The following is a 21,433-nucleotide window of genomic DNA, read 5'->3' as shown; positions in this document are numbered from 1 at the left end:
AATCTGAATTTTTCAATATCAATCACACGGTGTGCATTACTATATATTTTTTTTAAAAAATAATAATTATATCACTCCACAAAATTTTTGAAGCAAAACCTCATGGAAAAAAAATCACAAAAAAGATGTTTAATGTGTGACGCTTTTAATTTTTTTGCTATTATTGCCACCAGATAATCTGTTGACATGTTTTTTAGTCCAATTTAATAATATACAAAGTCATTCTGTATCTAAACTTTCCTCTCTTTCCAAAACAAAGAAAATAGAAGAGATTTATGAGATGCGAAAAACAATATTACTTACTTTTAGTCTCTGCACCATCAATATTTCATTTACAAACACCTGAGTATCAGAACTTGGATTTAATAAAACTTCAACTGTTAAAAGGGGTTGTAAGCAGTAAGTGACAGGTTCTACTGATTCAGATCTCTCTCCGTTCTCCTGATCTTCTGGATCCAAATGATGTAGTTTTCTATAATGTGCACGGAAAAAGCAACAAATTTACAAATAAAAATATTACATATATGAAATTAATTTAATTTCAGTATTAATATTCTACACTGACAGTTTCTTAAAATGCCAACAGATGATTTCACATACAGATCTGATTCAGACAGGCAAAAATTTCATGAAGAATATAAATGCATTCTTTCTTCTTGCTAAGTACAGGGTGCATATAAAGTACTCCCTCTGTCCCATAATTATAGTCCGGTATGCCAAAATGGTAACTTTTTATTTATGTTCTTTTGGATATTTGATCGGCCAATTTGTACTGATCCTTGAGTAATAACGTTGTATGACTCATTCCCGTGTTTCATTTTCTTCTTCTGTATACACCAATGTCACAGTTTGTATATCAGACAATTATTATCGGACACCAAACAAGTGTACCGGACAATAATTATGGGACAGAGGGAGTACCAAGTTTAAAAAAAAAAAATCTGTATCATACAGAAATGAAGGTATACTTGGGAAAATATTTGTTTTCTATTTTGTTTATTATTGTGGTATCTTTGCCTGCAGATGTGTTCTGAACTTGTAATAGGTCATATTGACCATATCTTGCATGGTGGAGTGGTTAGCCAGGAGTCACATGTTCAAATTCCAACCTGGATGTTCTTTGTGACTGTCCCCTCATCAATTTCATCACATCATCATCAACATTGTGATTAGCCAAAAGTAGCAGAAAAGCAAAGCTAAATAACAAAAATCAAATCAAATCAGATCATACAAGAGACTTGTTGGACACCCTGAACTGTACACAGCTATGACTCCGATGAAAAAAATATATAATTAGAAATTTACTACAGAAAAGCAGTATACACAAATTATGCCTATTCATGAAAACAAACTCAAAATATCAAACTTATGCACATAATTCCACACTAACTATACACTGTATTTACTCATGTATAATGCACACCCTTTTTCATGAACTTTTACCACTTAAAACTGTGGTGCATAATGCATATTATCCACAGAATAATTTGGACAGCCAACATGAAACCGTGCATATTTTCACTATGTCACTGTGTATAACAGGTATAAACCCGGGTAAATCACCTAAAATTACACCGGAAATATTTCGTGAACAACAATAAATATTGAAAAACTGCCTTTGCAGGGGCTCATGTAATTAGTGGACACAATACATTCAACTACGTAAGGAAGTACGATTTTCAACACAAACTTATGTTTATTTAAATGGAAACCTCATTTGAAAGTACAGAAAAATTAATTAATGACCTTTGTTACATTGTAATATGTCAAGTAGTTCTCAAGTAATTGTAACCCACATCCCCACTATGCCTGTCAGCAGAGCCAAGCATAAATACCGTCGTGCACACAGCCTGCATGCTTGTGCTGCATTTTTCCTACACTTTCCATAGATAATAATCTTCTCGGCCTTTCCAGTCTGAAAATACTATTTTCTCAGCAACAGTTCTGACGTACGTGCACTATCACAAACGTCTGGTTAATCTACTTTGTTACAACCTTGCTTTATTTGTTAAATTTGGTAAATCAATTTGCAAGAAAGAAAAAAATACATAAGGTGCAAACTTAAAGATTTGTCATGACCAAACGAGAAGAGTAGATTGTTCTGATGTACTAAAAATTATGACATAAATGAATTAATGCAAATTAAAAATTAGGAAGACGTTAATGTACTAACATTTATGTATGTAACTGATGGTGCAATGTTTAAAATTTGTACTTTTTAATTAACAAATATTTGAAAATACTCAGAAAGATGTATCAGAATCTTTTAGTTTGTCAAAGCTTACTCATGTATAAACTACACATTTTATTGTAACCTGCAGTTGTTGGAACACAAGTGAAAGCACTGGGATGGTAAACACAGTGGAGGGAGGTTGCATAGGTTGGTGATTCATTGTATACAAGAAGATATTCTCCTCTTCATCCACATAGCAACAGGTGACCCATTGAATGGGTATGATGTCGTTCGCTCTTGATCAGCATAGCTTTACAACCTACAACTATGAAAGTAATTTCTTGAACTTGAATTGTACTGGGCAAAATATATGAGATATAATTCATCGTCACTTTTCCCCATCAAAAACCAGGGTGTGCATTATACATGCATAAATACAGTATAAAGGGACAGTGAGAATAAAAAAAAATTACATTTTTAACCTCTTATGTTTTCAGCATACCTTAATGTTTCTTCCATTGATACACTTGGCTTGAAAGATGATGCCTGGCTCAGTAGCGTCTCAACTTCCTTACACTTTTTTATTACCTCATGATACAAGTCTACAAATGAAAGTAAGAGGAGGTTAAAAATGGGTAATCAATACAGTACATTTAATCTAAGGGAGCTTTCAGACTGAAGCTATGTCACTTGGAAATGAACTTCAGAAATAAATGCAACCTTTCACACTGAAGAGACAGGACAAGCTGCACGTGCTGCTTTTCAGTTGTGTGTCACTCAAACTGGGCTGTTTTCTCATTCTCTCTGTGGGTTGCACATGCACAGTAAATGTTTCTTTACAGAGTTGAGATGACAGTGTAGCTTTTCACTTTGGTCTCAAAGCTGCCTTAGAATTGATCTATTTTTGAATGATAACCAATAAAGATGTATAAAATACTGTCCATGTGCTGCAATTACTATAACCTAACTGTGCTGGATGTTGTTTGGTTTTATATTAAGCAGATTTAGATGTAGATCTTGGTTATTGTTAGGGGCACCATGTTAACAACCCCAAGACTGAGCACAATTGCAATTTTAATTGTCCTTACCATGGGGTACCCCCTATCAATACCCAACATGTACGTCCGAAGCTGTGTTATAACTAGGGATGACAAAATCCGGATATTCTGATATCTGGATAACAAAATTGTCCAGTTATCCAAATTGTCTGTATATCCAAATTATCCAGACATCCGATATTTGGATTATCCTACTTATCTGGAAATTCAGATTATCCAAATGTGAGCATTATCCAGACAGATTTATCGTTTATCTGTTTTACGGGCTATTCATATGTGCTTTTATTCATAATTTTGATATTTCACTGAATGGATTTTCTACAAATACTTCATCAAATCTGTTCTATCTGGCTATCTGAATTATTCAGATACAGTCAACTCTCGATTCTACGACCCCGGGTATAACGACCCTCTCGAAGTAACGACCCTTCTCCCGGGAACCGTGAAAAATTTAGAAAAATTTGGAAAAAAAAAGTTGAAAAATTGAAGGAAATCGGCCGAAAAATGCGTTGTTTTTTCCACCACTCATTCCCTTTACGAGCGCTCTACCGCCCACAATTAGGTCTGAACTAAAAATAGACACCACCACACCATGCTTGAGTGATATCCAATAGCACTTGACCTCTGCCCTCCCCTCCCTCAAGCGCACCAATGTTACCCCGCACCCGACTGCCGCTACCCAACGTTCCAGGCTTGTTTTGCCACGCTTGCTCTTGGATAGGCGAGAAGAGAAGATCGTATGTGCTTCGATGTTATTTTAAATCGACTTGACTTGTTTCCTTGTCCTAAGAGCTGCTGAAAACTCGCAGGTGAGGAGGGGGGGAGCAGCCCGAAATTACTGCTGGACTTGCAGTCTTTGCCAATGTGTATGGCAGGTCAAGCTCTTTCATCGATAAATACACCACCTTGAGAGATAAGATCGCAGGAATGTTCGAAAATACAGATGCGTGGCGCCTGGAAGTCTGGCCCATCTGTCCAGCTCTGACCTAGAGTTCAACAGGTTCCCGTGAGTGACCAACTTTCGGCCTTGTAGCCGACAACTTCCGGTAATCGCTTTAATTCAAAACGTGTTCTTTGTTCCCTGCAACACTTCATAAAAAAGCGAAACTGTTAGAGATAATCAAAACCACATAGGTGAATTAAAGATCGTCAACCTGCTTAATGCGTTGTCATCCAGGTTTCCACAAAAGTTTACTTCGATCTTACGTGCATCATAACTCCCGTTTCCCACTTCATACGTTTTCATAATTGTGTCGATGTCGTCATATGTCGGTGTTCCGTTGGCTGACTGACTTCTCCCTCTTTTCCTGTCAGCAAACGTGGGGGGGGGGGGGGTGATACAGATTGTTTCAGCCACGATTTTCTTGCTGATGCGGGCTGATTACAGGCGAGGGTGGAAAAGGAACCACCCCTCTTCCTTTCCTTTGACGTCTAAAATGGGGCAACCAGTTCTGAATATATTCTTGAAAACGAACAAAAACCATAGAACAAGTAAAAATAAAAAATAAAAAAAAGTGACCCTCTACCCTTTCCCCAGCTCATTCTCCGCCAATGGTGTGCACGGCAATGTTGATAATTGCAGATTTCAGTTGTTTTTTTTATTTATTTATTATTATTATTTTTTAATGCTGTTGTCTGCATTGGAAATATTGCCCGTATTATCGTCTGTTGCATGGTAAAACGTAAAGCAAGGGTCATTTCTTTCTTCTTTACACTGCTGTTAAAAGTTCCGTCTTCGACAGGAAGACAGTTGCGTTATCTTTAAAATACTGGGACTTTTCTCTTCCGCCACCTGTTGCTCGAACTTCCAGCCGGGCTCCTTGTTTTTACGATGCAGCTGGCGCCAATGTTTTGTCTAGCGTCTGCAAAGCTCTCGCTTGCCGATAACGGCGATGACTCATCCAGCGCCAAGGCAAAAGTTATTGTTTTGAATCTCGCAAAGATGTTTTGATTTGACGATAACGAAATTCGATCTCCAGAACGGAAAACAAGAGTTAAAATAACTTCATGTTCTGCACCTTCTGATAAGCAAATCTGTAAATTTAATTTGCATCGGCTTTTCTTCAGAACCATTCATGTGGAGGAAAAAAAAAGTGTGTTCAATGTAGGAATGGTCGCTGAGACTGATTAATAAGACATTATTCAAGGGGAAAACGTTTGGAAGGGTGGGTGTTTGACATCGAGAATACTCCTAAATCCAACATTAAATCGTCGATTAACGTGAGAGTAAATAATGATCTACCATTTTGATATGTGAAAATGCGCAGTTTCATAAAGCTTGTTTTCAGTTCATTTTATGCTGATGGGCTAATTGGGACTAAATATATAGTTTTAAGTGAAATTCAATTCCAAACCCGAATGATTATCGACTGCCACGCTGTTTAATGACTTGTCCTAGAATACGCATTGGGTGAAAACAGATCGCAAGTTGCACGTTTCCTTTTTCACGCTGGATTACAATGCAAGTCAAGGAAGGAGTTTGGACTGCTCCCTTGAATGGGGAAGGAGGGAGAATGAAGTTGGTTGAAGCAAAGAAATGTGACTCTTTTTTACGATGTATTTTACACAGCCGAACCAGAACGAAAATTACAGCCCTGCCTTCATTTTTTTTTTACTAGTACCTAGAGAGGTTGTGTTGTTTCTCCCGAGAGATCTAATCTTACCAGTTAATCTTGTAACAGACGATGCTCCAGTAAACCCGTATAAAATCCAACATTCATTCTGCCCGATTATCTCCCGACTTTTGCTGGCACCAGTCTGACTGGTGTCAAGATTCTTCGAGTTTCGCTTGCAATAAGAGAGAGATTGTTTTCCTTTCCATTGGTCTCAGAGCAAACGGGTTTCTCATGAACTAGAATTGTAAGAATTTCCTGGAAAAGCAACGACTGTGCACAATTGAAACAAAGTAACATTATTTTAAATTCTCTTTTGTGAAAACTTTTTCATGTTCTATTTTCCTTCTCACAACACGCATCCTGTGTATAACAGGTTGTATAACTACCAGGATAAATGGTGTTACCATCTCCTAGGCATCTTTGAGTCCGTTTGAGCTCCCTTTAAGCTGAAAATTGGTGCAAATTCCAATAACGACCCCTTCGAAATAACGACCCTTTTCCCGGGAACTGTGAAAGGTCGTTGAATCGAGAGTTGACTGTATTTGGATTATCTGGATATCTCATCATCGTCCTGCCTCTCGCTGGGTCGGCATAGAACTAAGCCTCTCCATTTTTTCCTGGTCTTCCACCACTCCTCTCTTTCCATGGTGTTTATGGACCGTAGTGCACACGGAGCCGTCATTTTGTTATATTTCTGTTTCATTTGTGCCAGATTGATGGAATCATTATTAATTTTGCCACCAGAGGTCAATAGAATCAGTTACGCAATGATGTAATAAGGAAGCCTCGGTGCGACCTCGCAGCCCTTCAGGCAGCACATTTTGGATTCTGATCCAGGAAGAGGAAGTTGTCTTCCTGAACGTAGACACTTTGTGAAGGTGTCCGAGGAACCACGATATGGAGGAGAAGGATAAGTACTTTCCGTAATGTTTTAAGTTCCGATCTTGCACTCACTCACTCATTCAATTATATTTTGTTCATAATCTTTCTCTTCTATACTACGTGAAGAAGTGACTTGACAGTCAAAAGACAGATTTAGTTCATTATTAATTAGTTAAACGAATATCCATCAAACTGGCCTAAGTGAGAAGACAATGTTTTTCTTTCAGCGAGTTTATGGTCGAACAAACTTTATTTATGTAGTCCAATTGTGCTTGCACATTATGTAAATAAACTCACATAATCTGGAACAGTGCTGTATCTGTACATTTGAATAGCATAGCTGCCCCATAGCAAATAAGTAGACCTTTAAGGTGGAAATCTTCCACTGCGTGTTTACTTCAAGGTCCGTATGTATTAAACAAGCCAGTTTAACGTGCATATGTTCCAATCTTGTCCTCTTCTCCTAACACTCTCCACTATCTGCTCTTTCCACCGACATCTTGGTCTCCCGAATTCTCCATATATTCAGATTATCCATTGCATCTGAAATGGACATCGGATAAATAGAAATCCGGATATCCATTATCTGTATTTTGTGGCCATCCCTAGTAATAACCGAAAAGTATCTAGCATTTCTTGAAAAAGAAAATGTGGGGTTTTCAAAACGTAGAGTCTACATGGTTGAGAAAGAGTTTAAACAGTCTTTCTTGGTATATGCAAATACACTGTGTCTTTGATCTCCAGACGTGTACAAGCTAAGGAATAATGAGAAACTGAATTGGCTACAGTGGTTCCACATTCTGAGCGTCCCTTCATCTGTTTCATCTAAGCATGATTAAATTTCATTGTCATGATTAGCCTAGAGAGGTAGAAAAGTGACATAAAATAACAAAGATAAAAATACGTATTTATTATTCATCAATAATTTTCAAAATTACAACTAAGTTTTAAGATGGGAAAGTGATGAGTGTACAGTGGAATGCACAAATATTAACAAGCAAACTGTCAGTCACAATTTTGAGCCTCCCTGATGGTGCACTGGTAGCGTCGTCACCTTGTAATCAAAGGGTTCCGGGTTCGATTCGTGGTGGAGGCACATAGTGGTTCGGATCCCACTTTAAACTGTAGGTCCAGTCCCGATTAGCCTTAATGTGCATAAAGTGGACTTAAAACACCAATTCAATCAATCAATCAGTCACAATTTGGGTCATTTCTTTCAGTATTTTTAAGAAATAATTTGCACTGGTTTTGGTGAGCGGGTTTCAGCTACTTTGTTAGTGTCTTGTTACAATTCTTGAACTTCACACTACATAGAATACAGTGAATGAACGCAGTGATGGACAATTTGCATGGTAATATTTATGGATCCCAATGTACTAGTAGCATGTCAAATCTTCGTGAAGAAATGGAAAAATACTGAAAATGTGTAAGTTACGTATTGTATTGCATTTAAAACTAAACTTAAGGTAGTTTAAGTCTCTGCCACCTACCTCTGTCATCCTGCTTCGCAAGATACAGCATAGCAACCATGAAGTCACACTTCAGCATTTCATTCAATATTGAAACTGGTTTCTCAAGGATGATAACATGCTCTGGACTGTTCTTCAACTCAGCAAGCTTATTTAATGCATGCAGAATGCACGTGAGGAGCCAGTGCACTACCGACAGAACGGATGCAGCGAGAAGCAACCCTTCATCTGGTTTCCCGCGGCACGTAATCCTGTTCTATAACAAGAAATAGATTTACTTGATAATCATGTCTGGGCACTAGAATGACTATATCTATATACATGGTCTGCTGTTCCAAAAGTAATGAGACATTTTTTTAGGGCCAGTCAGAAGGGGCGAGGGATGGATCTACTTGGGGGGATGGTTGGTGGGGATGTCAGGTATAACATCTGATGCAACTCAGTTGTCTCCAAGCTGTTCTAGCATTCGAATCGCCAGCAAACTGAGAAGCAGTTTTAGTGTTGCATCATGGTCGAAAATGCAATGCGACAAAAGTTTGTGTCCACGTCGGTAAATCTGCTACCAAGTTGAGTGCACACTTGAAATGCTAAGACAAGCTTATGAGATGAGAGTTTATTTAAAGCACAAGTGTGCAGGTGGCACAAGGCATTCAAAGAAGGATCAGAAGATGCGGAGGACGAACAACGCTCAGGGCATCCATTAACATCCAGAACTGCCGACCAAATGTGACTCACGTGAAGTCTGTTTTGGACTCTGACCGACGTTTGAGTGTGAGGTTAATCGTAGATACGGTACGACTGCCGAGATCTGCTGTGTGTCATATCATTTTGGAAGATTTGAACATTCAGACACCTGGTTTCTCCACAACGACAATGTGCCAACTCACTCATCATGGCAGGTAAAGGAATTTCTGGCAAAGTTTCCGCCAGTGATTTATCCACACACCCCTAACACCTCCCACCCCCCAAGCACAAAAGTGGAACATCCCCCCTGTAGGGGGTGTAAATATGGATTTTTATATTAACAATATAATGACAATACTTCAACATTAACAGAGAGGAACTATTTATAGCTCTACAAGAAGCGTAGTCCAATGGACATTTCGATCAACTAAAACCAAAATGTCAAGGAACGAGGGTGGAATATGTAGCATGGCCATTTCCTGGAAACACTGTCTCCATTCGGTCAGCTCTAGAGAAGGGACATTGCCATCTGGAAAATGTCAAACTGACCTCTCGCCCTCCTTACAGAGAGCACATACCGCACACGGTGTTGACAGTTCAGCATTTGAATACCTAAATAAATATTTCTTAAATACGTTAAATTTAACCCCTGAGTTCAATGAAATTTACATTTTCTTGCATTTTCCTTTCGATTCTTTCATGTGAAAAATGTACGATAAAAGTAAGGGGAGAAATTGAAAGATACAGGTTTAACTCCTTACAGTGAATTCTATTACTACGTATAACAACACTATCTTTCTGTAACTTGGGCGGGATGGATGATTTTGCAGTGGTGGAGAAAAGAACAGTCAAATGCCTTAGGCCTCAGGTCAGTCTCGGTGTAGCATCTTAGTTCGTGTGTTGTTGTTCTGCTTAGTGTAACAATTTCGGAAACTTTACTGCAAAACTGGCTGGAGAAAGTAGAAAAAATGAAACCAGACAGAAAGAAACCGAAAGTGGTGAGTAGAAAAGCAGTGACACTATATGTAGGTATAATTTCTTTGAACAATATGCATAAAGTACCAATATAAAATTTACTGACTGAGTATTCGATATAAAACTGCAAGTATTCCATGAAGAACCTAAGTGATTCATTCATGCCTATAGTTGATGTATGTGACTATTTTTGTGGCTCTAAGATTTCTTACTTTTGTAAAAGAAATTATATATTAGAAAGAGAGATGTAAAGGGGGTGGGGTCCACATGGGGTGGTTGCCTGGGTGCTAAGGACAAATGGGGTGCCGAATAAGCAAAACAGATAAAAATAGAAAAGCGTTAACGTCGTAGTGCTCTGTGAAATTACTGGTACCCTATTAAATTAAAGTTATTGTCAGTTTGCAAAGATATGGATTTAGTAAGAGTTGTCTTCCTCTTGTTATCTAGTTGGTTCCCTGACATAATGACATATTTAATTTTTTCCAACTTTTCAGAAGAAGCACAGGAAGTATAAAGAATTAAACAAAAAAAGAAATTTAATTTATATCAAGTCCCAAATTTGCATCTGACCATAGGTGCACCAGTTTGGGCATGACAGTGCTTGCCACTGCCTACTGGAAAATGTGGAGAAATGTGGATAGCATTCATTGCTTTCATTGTGCTCTTTGTGCTGAAAAGTGAAAGAAATGCTATTCAATTTTTAAATAATTGAAAATAAAGAATTACCTCAATTTAGAAGTGAAAATTCCTTGCCTTCCCTTTGCAGTTAACATGCTATGCGTTTATTTGCACATGTTATTTAGTTTCCCTTTAAGGCAAAGAGGCACATGACTCCTAATTCCCTAGTCTCTTGTTCGACATTTGAAAGATACACTCTCAATAGCGCCAAGCGTATTTTCTAAAGTTTTGTAACGGTATAATATGCAATTCAATATGCAATTCCTTGACCGATTTGGTTCAAAACCAATACCAGGTATCTATCAAACATGCATCCCAACTTGCCACTATATTTTAAAGTCTTCATGGCTATGCTCTAAATATATAGAGAGTTTCATTACATAATTTCAGTTTGTGAATCTTTGTTTAAACAGAGATTTGAAAACATCAGCAGAATTTGGAACTCACTCGCTACATAGAACTATTAAAATTATATAGATGCATATTTTCTAACTGAAGCTAGAACAGGAGGGGGCAGGGGGCATGTGCTGAGGTAAAGAGGATGTCATTCGACGCTGGGTGGGCACCAGGGCCGCTTCCAACGTTAGAAAAGTTCCCGGATTTGAATCAAGTACTGAACATTATCGAAAAGCAATATTCGAAACGTTAGACTGAAATGTTAACATTATCACAAAAATCTATTTTTCATCTTTTCCTGCATTAAACATATTTTTTCTTCTGAAATCTTACGTGAAGGGAAGGGGGAGGGGTTAATCTCTGGAAACATCTATGAACAAATTGAATTAGGGCAAACATTTTAAAAACGGTCCAAAATATGCGCTTAACATCCCCAAAACTTACACCCCGCAAAAGTTGACAACCCCCCCCCCCCCCCAAGGGAAAAATCCTGGATAAACCCCTGGTTTCCGCCTCAACCGTACATCACGGTCCTAGCCCCGGTCTACTTCTTATTGTTCCAGAGGCTCAAATTCAGCCTGAAAAGACACCGTTTTAGGCTGCGAAGAGTGCTCTGAAAGGCATCTCCGGTCAAAACTTCCTGCGCTGCTACGAAGAGTGTCAGCAATGCTGTAACAGCTGTACTGACGCTCAAAGATGCTACTTTCAAGAATATTAAGTGTATTTGAACCTAATTTCAATAAAACTATTTTTTCAGAATTAGTCTCATTACTTTTGGGACAGACCTTGTATCTAATTGAATTGCTTCAACTGAATTGGTAAGAGCACCAGCACTGGTATCAGAATGGGCTAAAAATGGTATGTTATATACAAAGTGCTGTACAAACAAAACAAACACAGGTAGTAATATAATTAAGCCTTGTTTCCATATTAAAAACACTAAGTTGCTGACCAAGGCAGATTTATTAAGAAATATAAACACTTAACAAGTAATGTTTCAACCCTGTATCAGGGTCTTCCTCAGACGAACTAAACTAAAATGAGGAAATACAGATACAGAAAGATATATACACATAGCAGGGTGACTAGCCACACAAAAACAAATCATGTTGACAGTCCTTATCTTGGACGATTTCTCCAAAGGAAATAAATACACATCATCTCTTGACAGTTGACTAATGGGTCTACCACACTGACAGGTGATTGACAGGTCAAGATTAGCCAGAGTCTGGAACTACCTGTTTATCATTCCCCCACCCCTCCTGCCTTTTTGGATATGGATGAATACCTCCTCCCTGGACTACTTCTCTTCTCTTTCTTCCTTGTTCATTCTTCTACTTTTTCCATCCTTCCTTCTTCTCATCCTTTCACCTTTCTCTAACATATTCTTCCATTCCTTATTTATCTTTGAGTCCGCCATTCCAATTCATGATGTCTTCTCCTTTCTTCTCTATTTCTTTGGCCTCCTTCCATGTGTATGTTATGTTTCTGTATCTGTATTTCGTCATTTTAGTTTAGTTCTTCGTCTGAGGAAGACCCTGATACAGGGTTGAAATGTTACTTGTTAAGTGTTTATATTTCTTAATAAATCCGCCTTGGTCAGCAACTTAGTGTTTTTAAATACAGGTACACTAAAATGTAACAAAAAAAGTGAATGCTTTACCTGAATAGTTTCCAAAAACTCCAGAAGACTTATGATGCAGTGAGGTTTATGGAATCCATCATATTTACTAATTCTTTGAAGAACAGCGGCGTATGAAACAAGCTGCATAAAGATAGATTAAAGAACAAATCAATAGCTGTTCAAGATGACTGTGGTTTAAAATAACACCTTCTTTTAAAGTATTTAAAATCAGGATACAAGACAAACACAAAAGACACAAAGGTAGGTGATTTTGGCGCAGCTCTGGAGGTATCCAAGCTTCTGAAAGCAAACTTAAGAAAAACAGAAGCAGCAGGGGGTACCCTGCAGTAGTTGGACAGCGCACACGAATTGGTGCAAATTGCAAGTTCAATCCCCGCCACCTATTAGCATTGCAGCTATTAGCTATAAAATAAAATTTCATTATTGGACAATGATCACTGCCCACTTTTCAAACAACACCATCTCAACAGTATAACAATTATCATGAACATTACTAATCAGAGTGTGGCAAATTTAATATTTCATCTCTTTCTTGTGTGTGCATTTTGCCACAGTGGTCTAGTCTGTAAGCGTCTGACTGCCACACAGGAGACCTGGGTTTGATTCCCAGGGTGGGTGATCTACTAATGTTGGAATATTTCCAGCCTTGATACCTGGGGACAACCCTGGAGGATAAAGGTGTTGATCACATCACCTCCAAAACGGGCAAGAGAATATGTGGGGCCCTAGATGTGCATTCATGGCATGGTGCTATATGCAAGGGGAACTTTACCTTCACCTTACGTATTGCTTGCATTGTAGAATTATGATGCAATAGAGCTAACATAACTAAAAATAAATGTACTTTAAATGCTTGTAACAACCACAAATTACAAGATGAATAATTAATTACTTCATGCAGATAAATTCATTTCTTCATGTATACATCAAACTTTAAGTTACATATTAAAAAAAAACAAAAAAACTGTACAGACCTGAGAACTCAAGGAGTGTTTTAAATATGACAGCACTAGCTGATTTGGTCCCGGGCCAACAAGGGCTTGTTGTAAGATACAATCTGCAAGATTGTAAACATCACCACTTACACCTCGAGGAAGGACCTGCAGATGTATAATATTTCAAATATAAATCATTATGTGAATAAAAGCACAGATAAAAACAATAACAGAAGGTTACAGATTGGAAATACCTGGAATTTATATTTGGAACACTTTGAATTAAAATATAACAGCAGCAGTCTGTTTAAAATGTGATATTTTACTTTCTATTTCTCCAGACATATGAACAATTTACAAAAAATATTGTTTCCCTTTCATGAGAACTCAAATTATCATCACTGCTTATATGTTCCAATATAATCTGCTACCTTTAAGGTATATCTAGATTAGTCCATTTTTTACTTTAAGATGCTTGGGCTCCTGGGTTCAAATCCCGGCCTAGGCATGAGTGTGTTTGTGAGGGTCCCTTCATGAATTTCATCACTCATCTTCAGCTTCACGGTTAGCCAAAGTAGTAGAAAATGCAAAGTGAAATAAACCAATCCTTTTTTTTCTATCACTGGCGGCCAGTCCAACTATCTATTTCTAGCAGTTGTCTTCATAAAACTGTAATCTTGGTTATGAAGTAAATTCTGCATGAGTAACATCGCCTGCACCAATGTTGCCAAGCATAATGCTACTTTTGCATGTTTGTGTGCTCTATCTTTCTAACCAAACAACCAATTACTTTATTCAAGAATTATTTTTGAAGCTTTATTCCTTTTTTGTTAACTCTTATTTCTTTATCTTCGCTGCCAGAGAAACTAACTATTATTATAAGTTTGACATGCAGAGTATATGGTACTCGTTTGTTTCATCTCAAAAGCAGAATTCAGGCTTTCCTGATGGAGTAGTGGTAACACTGTCATCTTGCAATTGAGGGGTTCCGGCTTCAATACTCAGTGGAGAATAATAGTGGTTCGTAACCCACTTTAAACTGTAGGTGGAAAATCCCAATTAGCCATTCTGTGCTTAAAGTGGACTTTAAAAAAAGAAGCAGCATTCAGCTTCTTGAGACATGGAAGTACACAATGTCAGCTGAACGCAACTGAGCGCATCAATGATTCTTTGCTTTCTGGCCATGAGTATAATACTCAATTACATACATATGAAACAACCATAAAATTGTTTTTAAGCAGTTCTGCATGTGCTATTTACCTTATTTTTTTATTGTGCAGAATAAGGGTGTGGCTAAGAATCACTGGCCCAATACCTGATAAAATAATCCAAATTGCCCCCACCATAATGCATCTGTGAAAGCTAAAAAAATAATGTTGATATAAAACATAATCTCATAAAACATGCACTGACCCTCGTGGCAGTGTGGCTAGCACATCGTGCTACGATGCCAGGGTCCCGGGTTCGAATCCTGACCTGGGCATGGATATTTGTAAGTGTCCATTCAGCAATTTCATCACATCATCCTCATCTTCGCAAATTAGCCAAAAGTGGCACAAAAAGCGAAGTAAAATAAAGCAAATCAATCATAAAACATCCAAAATTTTATCCTTTCTTACTTGTCACTGGCACCCACATGTTTACAATGAAAACAAGTTTTGGAAACACTGACATTGGCATCCGGAAAGGAGGGGGGGACATGGGGAGGTTGGAAAAACAACATTACCATAAAGTTATATATTACACACATATATTTCATTTCAGTCAGTAATTTTGTTAATTATTGGAAGAGTGTTGAAGGAACCTGATAACTTCAATCTAAAGAAGTGTTTTTAGAAGGGGCAACACTATCATGGGGGTTAATATGCCATGTATGCCCCCCCAAAAAAAAAATACCTTGCTTTGGCCTCCCTGGGAAAAATCCTGCGAACGTCCATGAACTCTGATGTTTTGTTTCCATGTTATGGCACTTCAATATGCCATATTTTTTAAACAATGAACATTTAAAGCTGATGTGATATGCTTACTGTTTTAATCTGTATTCCCCATTGAAGATCAGTCCATCTCTCACGCCAAGCACGAAGTAGCAATGCTCTCAAACTGCTGGTTTTACTCGTTACTTTGGTCTCCATTGTCATATTTACAATTGTCTCTACCTGGTGTATAAGATGTGCAAATTGGTCCTGAAACACAATGAATAAAATAGTAAAACAATTCAAATCATACATAAAAATAAGTATTTCTATTGAAGCATGATACAATGAATCCACCTTGTTATATGCATGGTACAGTCACGGACACTTCTGGGTTGTGATGATTCTATTGACCTTCAATGGTATCGTTACAACCCAGAAGTATCTGTGACTGTACAACAGGCCTCTGAAGGACTGCAAAACATTGTGCGTACTCAGGATATTGCTGCTGTTATCTTTCTCGACAGAATTATGCCACTTCTTTTCAAGTAGCTCCTCAATCATTCTCACAATGCTAGATCAAAACAACAATTTTATCCCCCACCCCCCTTATGAATCAAACTTGGGCTGTTTGTACCAAAAGCTTGAACAGTAACCATTCAGCTACACAATAGCCTACATTGCATGGTCATATCTGTAGAATTTCAACAGTTTGCAAGTGCTATAGGAGTATTAGGAAGTGCTTTAGAATATTGGAAAAGATTGTGGAAGTAAGCTTGAAACTTGGAGATAATAATTAGCACAGTTAAAAGCTCCATGAAGAAATTATGATTTGAAAAGTAGCTTACACGAGCAGCCGTTCTTGATTTCTGGTCTTGTAAGACACAAAATTCTGGCAGATTTTCATGCAAGGCTTTTTATTTATTTATTTATTTATTTACTGCCTTCAACAGAGGTAAACCTCCAATTACAGACTGCAGAGGAAAAAACAATACAATTAGCAAATATATAAACATACATCAACCGATAATACAAGTAATCAATAATGTAATCAATAATGGAATTAAACAATTTGGCACTATCTCTTGCCTTTCACCATACAAGAACAAAGACTTGTGCAATAATTACAGATATAAAATACCTATATATATATATAATTGTAGAATATAATAGAAAATAATGGAAAAAATAGTGATACTGGAATAATTACAGTGTATTTTTGTCATAATTATGATGCAATCATTTTTTTATATAGTTTGAATGGCAATGATAAATGTAAGGCCTGGTTATTCATTGAAAGCGTATTATACAAATCACACATTCTACTTAATGGGCTGCTTTTATATTTCTGAGTTTTAGGAATTTTCGGAATCAGTAAGTTTCGCCCACGTAAATTACTTTTTCTCCTATTGAATTGTAGTTGACTGAGGAAATAACTATTGTCTAATATACCGTTTACAGTTTTATGTAAGTATAAGTGATACAGAACATTCCACCTATTACAAAGGCTCTTAAAATTAAATTCATGCAGCAAATTTTGTTATGGCACATTATTTTGTACTGGCTTATTATATTTTATATAATATATGTAAATACCTCAAAAATTTCTTCTGTGTTCTCTCGATCTGACTGGGTTATTTTCTATAATATTTGTTGATTTTCAAAATGTAGTATTATTAGTAATCCTGGGCGGTGTGCATCCTCCATAACAAGAGGGAGTTCTTGTTTTATTAATGCTAAGAGCCCTAAACCTGACCCACCTAACCGAACAATGAAAGTATTTAGCGATGTAATACTTCTTTCTAGCCCACACCCTTGAGTACATGGCAACAGCAGTCCATATCTAAGACAAAAGTAAAAGAATTGTGGCTGCTTGCATGTAGGAATGTATAAAAGGAAAATTCGTTCTCGAGAAAACATGCAGTTCATAATCACAACGACTCTTGAGGTATGTGTTAACAGGCATAAACAGAACATGATTAATTCGGAATTAAACTTGGGCCAAATGACGATTAAAGTAGAAACGTTTCACCTTCACTGGCAAACCTTTACTTGTGAAGAAAATACATAATCTGGATGGAAGCTTCTGGAGTTAGCTCACAGCCAAGGGTTGCTAAATTACACCCAAATATACCAGAGTATTTCTGTAAAAGAACATGCTTAAATTGTTGGGAAGTTCTGTGCGTAAAAATTAACATGTTGCAAGTAAAACCTCAATGAACGCGTAGTAACATGTTTATGTAACCATTACAACCTATCAAAAAGATACTAGATGGTGAAGACGAAGGAGAAACTATTCATCAGAAGGTCTCAGTGTAGGTTACACGTACATCTGAACACTTTTAATAAAACCATTTTCTGCATATACATCCCAAACAGAGCAGAATGTGCAATACTATTAATACAATACAATACAATATATTTATTCATCGTTAGACATTGTACAATGCAATAGACGTCATCAGTTATTGGTTACATATTTGCTATTGTATATATGTAAATATATAATTACATATATAGAGAGGGATTACATGGAACTACAATATGTTATAGATAATATGAGACCATTAAGCCTTGTTTCCATGATATGAAAAATGCAATATGCTGACCAAGGCAGAAATTTATTCTTGGTACATTTGTACTTGGTGCAGAGTCTGAAGAAGACCTTGCTAGAAGGTTGAAACGTTACGTTTAGTTTATGTTTTATAATTTAAAAATATGTCTGCCTTGGTCAGCATATTGAGTTTTTCATAATATGAGAGTATAAAGTAAGAGCATGTAGACATAAAGGCCCAGCAGGGAGCATAAAACCTAGCAGGGTTAGAGTGTAGCAGGAAGGATGCCATTTTAGTTACAATGGAGCGTTGGACCAAGATGCATCGCACTTTTGTGATTGAAGCGTATTTCAAAAGTGGTGACAGTGCGGTAGATATGCAGCGGAATTTTCGACAGCAATTCAACATTGGGAGACATGGAAGAGTACAAGAACGGCACACAATTCAGAGGTGGGTTGATCAGATTCGTGCTACCACAAGTGCCACGAATAAGAAGCCACTGGGAAAACCGAGGACAGCGCGGACACCAGAAAACATTGAGAGGGTACGGAATGCTATTGACAGGAGTCATAGGCGTTCAGTAAACAAACATGCTGCAGTTTTACACTTGTCAGACAGAAGTGTGCGCCACATTCTCCACAGTGATTTAAGTGTTATTATCCGTACAAAATATAGGTGACCCATAAGTTATCCGAGCATGACTATGCCTCCCGTAAACAATTAAGTACAGACCTTATCGACCTATTGGACGAGAATAGAGACATTCTTCCCAACCTGATTATGTCGGATGAGGCACACTTTGAACTGACAGGCCATGTCAACAAACAAAACATGCGATACTGGAGTAATGTGAATCCACAGGAACTCCATGAAAAACCACTCCATAGTGAAAAGGTCACTGTTTGGTGTGGTGTTTCGGCTTCCAGGATTATTGGACCCTAGTATTTGGGATTAAACAGGAAACGTAGTCCCAGTCAATTTGGAACGTTACAGAAACCTACTGACGACTTTCCTGATTCCTGAATTACAGAGACAGGGCATTGATTTGTCATCAGTTTATTTCCAGCAAGATGATGCAACTGCACATACCGCTGGAGTCACGATGACAACGTTACGTACGGTGTTCGCGGGCAGAATCATCTCATGTTTTGGGGACATACCGTGGTCAGCGAAATCCCCAGATCCGAGTGCTTGCGATTTCTTTCTGTGGGGGTACCTCAAGAGCCGAGTGTTTACATCACGTGTCCCCAACTTAGAGATTCTGAAACGTTGCATCAGTGAAGAGGTCAAGGCAATTCCACCTGAAATGCTGGTGAAAGTAATGGACAGTTTCGTTCGTCGACTCAGTCAGAGCATCACAAAGGACAGTGGTTATCTCACACATGTGATTTTCAAAAAATAATTATTGTGTCATAAAATGGCATTATGTTATTTATCAATTATCACTATCGTCCTTTACATTCCCTATGTAGTGTTACTGTAGGAACTATAATAAACTGGAACATTGTTTCTGCCTGACCCAACTATGGCAGTGGCAATATACATAATAATACATAAAACAGGAAATAAACAATACAATACATTCTAGAATATTAAATCATTTTTGGGATGGATTTCAAATTCTTCTAGTTTGTAGAAGACTTTTCTCTTAACCAAAGTTGAAGTACACTTTTAAATTTCTTTAAGAGAGACACTGTGATCAGCTTCTGGCAACATGTTGTATAACTTAATTCCTAAATACTTATAACTATTGTGTGTTTTACTTAATCTGATTGATGGTGTGTCGAGCTTGTAACAGAATCTTGTATTGTGTCTGTGCACAGTGTGTCTTGCATTATAATTATGTACATTTTCTTTTGTATACACTAGACAGGTAAATATATACTATAAGCTTGGTACAGTCATTTTTTTTAGTTCTTTAATGAGATTTTTACAGGAAACAGACTGATCAAAGACCCCTGCCATGATTCGTAAAGCTTTTTTCTATCAGATAAATACATCCCCAGCACCAGATGAGTTTCCCCACAAGAGAATTCCATAAGTCAGAAGGCTATGAAAAAATGCATAATATGATTGCACCAACAAATTCTTGCTTATGCACGTTCTAACCTTTTTAAGCAGAAATGCCACCCTGGCAAGTTTGGAACATAGGTGATTTGTTTGGGACTCCCAAGATAATTTGGAGTCTAAGTGTAAACCAAGAAGTTTTACACAAGTCCATTCATGGCCATTTCCTAATGTAAAAAATAAGTTCTCTGTATTATTTTCATTAATTGTAAGTTGATTTGTTTCAAACCAAAAATTGGACATTTCCTCTATTTCCTTATCAAGCTTCTCTACTGTAAATTTGTCACTACCCACTGTAAGGAATGTGGTATCTTCTGCATATAAAACAGTCTTATGAGGAATAATATTAGGTGTCATTTATATAAATATTGAACAATAATGGGCCGAGGACAGAGCCTTGTGGAACTCCATTCTTTATATTTAAGGATTCTGATTTTATGTTGTCTACAGTGACCATTTGTTAAGTAGGATTTTATTAGACCAAGTTAAGTTCCTTTGATGCCATAGAAGTGCAATTTTTTAATTAATTAATATTTGATGGGAAACAGAGTCAAAGGCAATTCTATGACAAAAAAGCAACAAAACGAATGAACGGCAAATATTACGTCTACATAAATACTTTGCCTCCTGTCAACTACAAGTTTCCAGTTGGAATTAGAAACTATTCATGGTAAATATTTAATCCCAGCATAAATTACCTATCAAAAATAAGCTTGGATATTGAAAAACTAAAGTACAGATATGACAATCTATTTGCAAACTGAACATTAATGAGTGAATGGGTAAATATTTCACCACTAAAACATAGATAAAGATGGACACTCGTTTCAAATGAGGAAAATAATAAATAATTTTACATAATTTACTACGAATTAAACCCTAACAAATAACAAAAATGGTAAAAGTGGCTTACAAGATATCCGGTGATACTATTTCTTGCCGAGTTACTGCGGCATTGACAAATTTATCATTCAGGCATTGATTCTCATTTTATATATACAACGTTATATTTGATTCTATGATCTCGAATCATGTTTGCACGTATATATTATGAATGTTAAAATATTCAAAATTATCTTCCCCTAACAATTTTCTTTACATTTTATTAACGGTAAACAAAATTCATAAACTTTTATTTGAGAGGATAACACTGTATAAAGTATATTTCAACATTGTTATATTTAACGGTAAGGCTAATCATTTGATAACTCTAATCATCAAGTCATATTACAAAGTACATAAAATGCGTTAAAAATTAAAAATACAAGTTATGCATTCTCGTATCTAATAAAATTGTAAAATTATGATTTATTTTATAATACCACATAAACAAAAATTAAATTATAGAGGATTGGCCTGATTAGACTCTTCTTGTGATTTCAGTGGCG

The 21,433-nt window shown here is 37.0% G+C and overlaps 1 protein-coding gene across 1 annotated transcript in view; it reads right to left on the bottom strand.

The window, feature by feature from the left end:
- MED24 (mediator complex subunit 24) overlaps window positions 1-15,689 on the bottom strand; it is a 63,406-nt gene extending 47,717 nt beyond the window's left edge. Inside the window, exons 1-6 of the mRNA XM_083135260.1 lie at window positions 15,538-15,689; window positions 13,550-13,675; window positions 12,594-12,695; window positions 8,219-8,453; window positions 2,676-2,775; window positions 304-472 (exon numbers count right to left, since the gene is read on the bottom strand). Coding sequence (XP_082991386.1) covers window positions 304-472; window positions 2,676-2,775; window positions 8,219-8,453; window positions 12,594-12,695; window positions 13,550-13,675; window positions 15,538-15,648 — 843 coding nt within the window. The 5' untranslated portion in view covers window positions 15,649-15,689. The remainder of the gene's footprint in view (window positions 1-303; window positions 473-2,675; window positions 2,776-8,218; window positions 8,454-12,593; window positions 12,696-13,549; window positions 13,676-15,537) is intronic.
- Window positions 15,690-21,433: the final 5,744 nt, after the last annotated feature.

This window comes from Lepisma saccharinum, chromosome 14 (genome assembly GCF_977018435.1).
Source record: "Lepisma saccharinum chromosome 14, izLepSacc3.1, whole genome shotgun sequence".
NCBI lineage: Eukaryota > Metazoa > Arthropoda > Insecta > Zygentoma > Lepismatidae > Lepisma > Lepisma saccharinum.
Note: the sequence above shows the minus strand (reverse complement) of the source record. Positions and strands in the feature narration are given on the sequence as shown.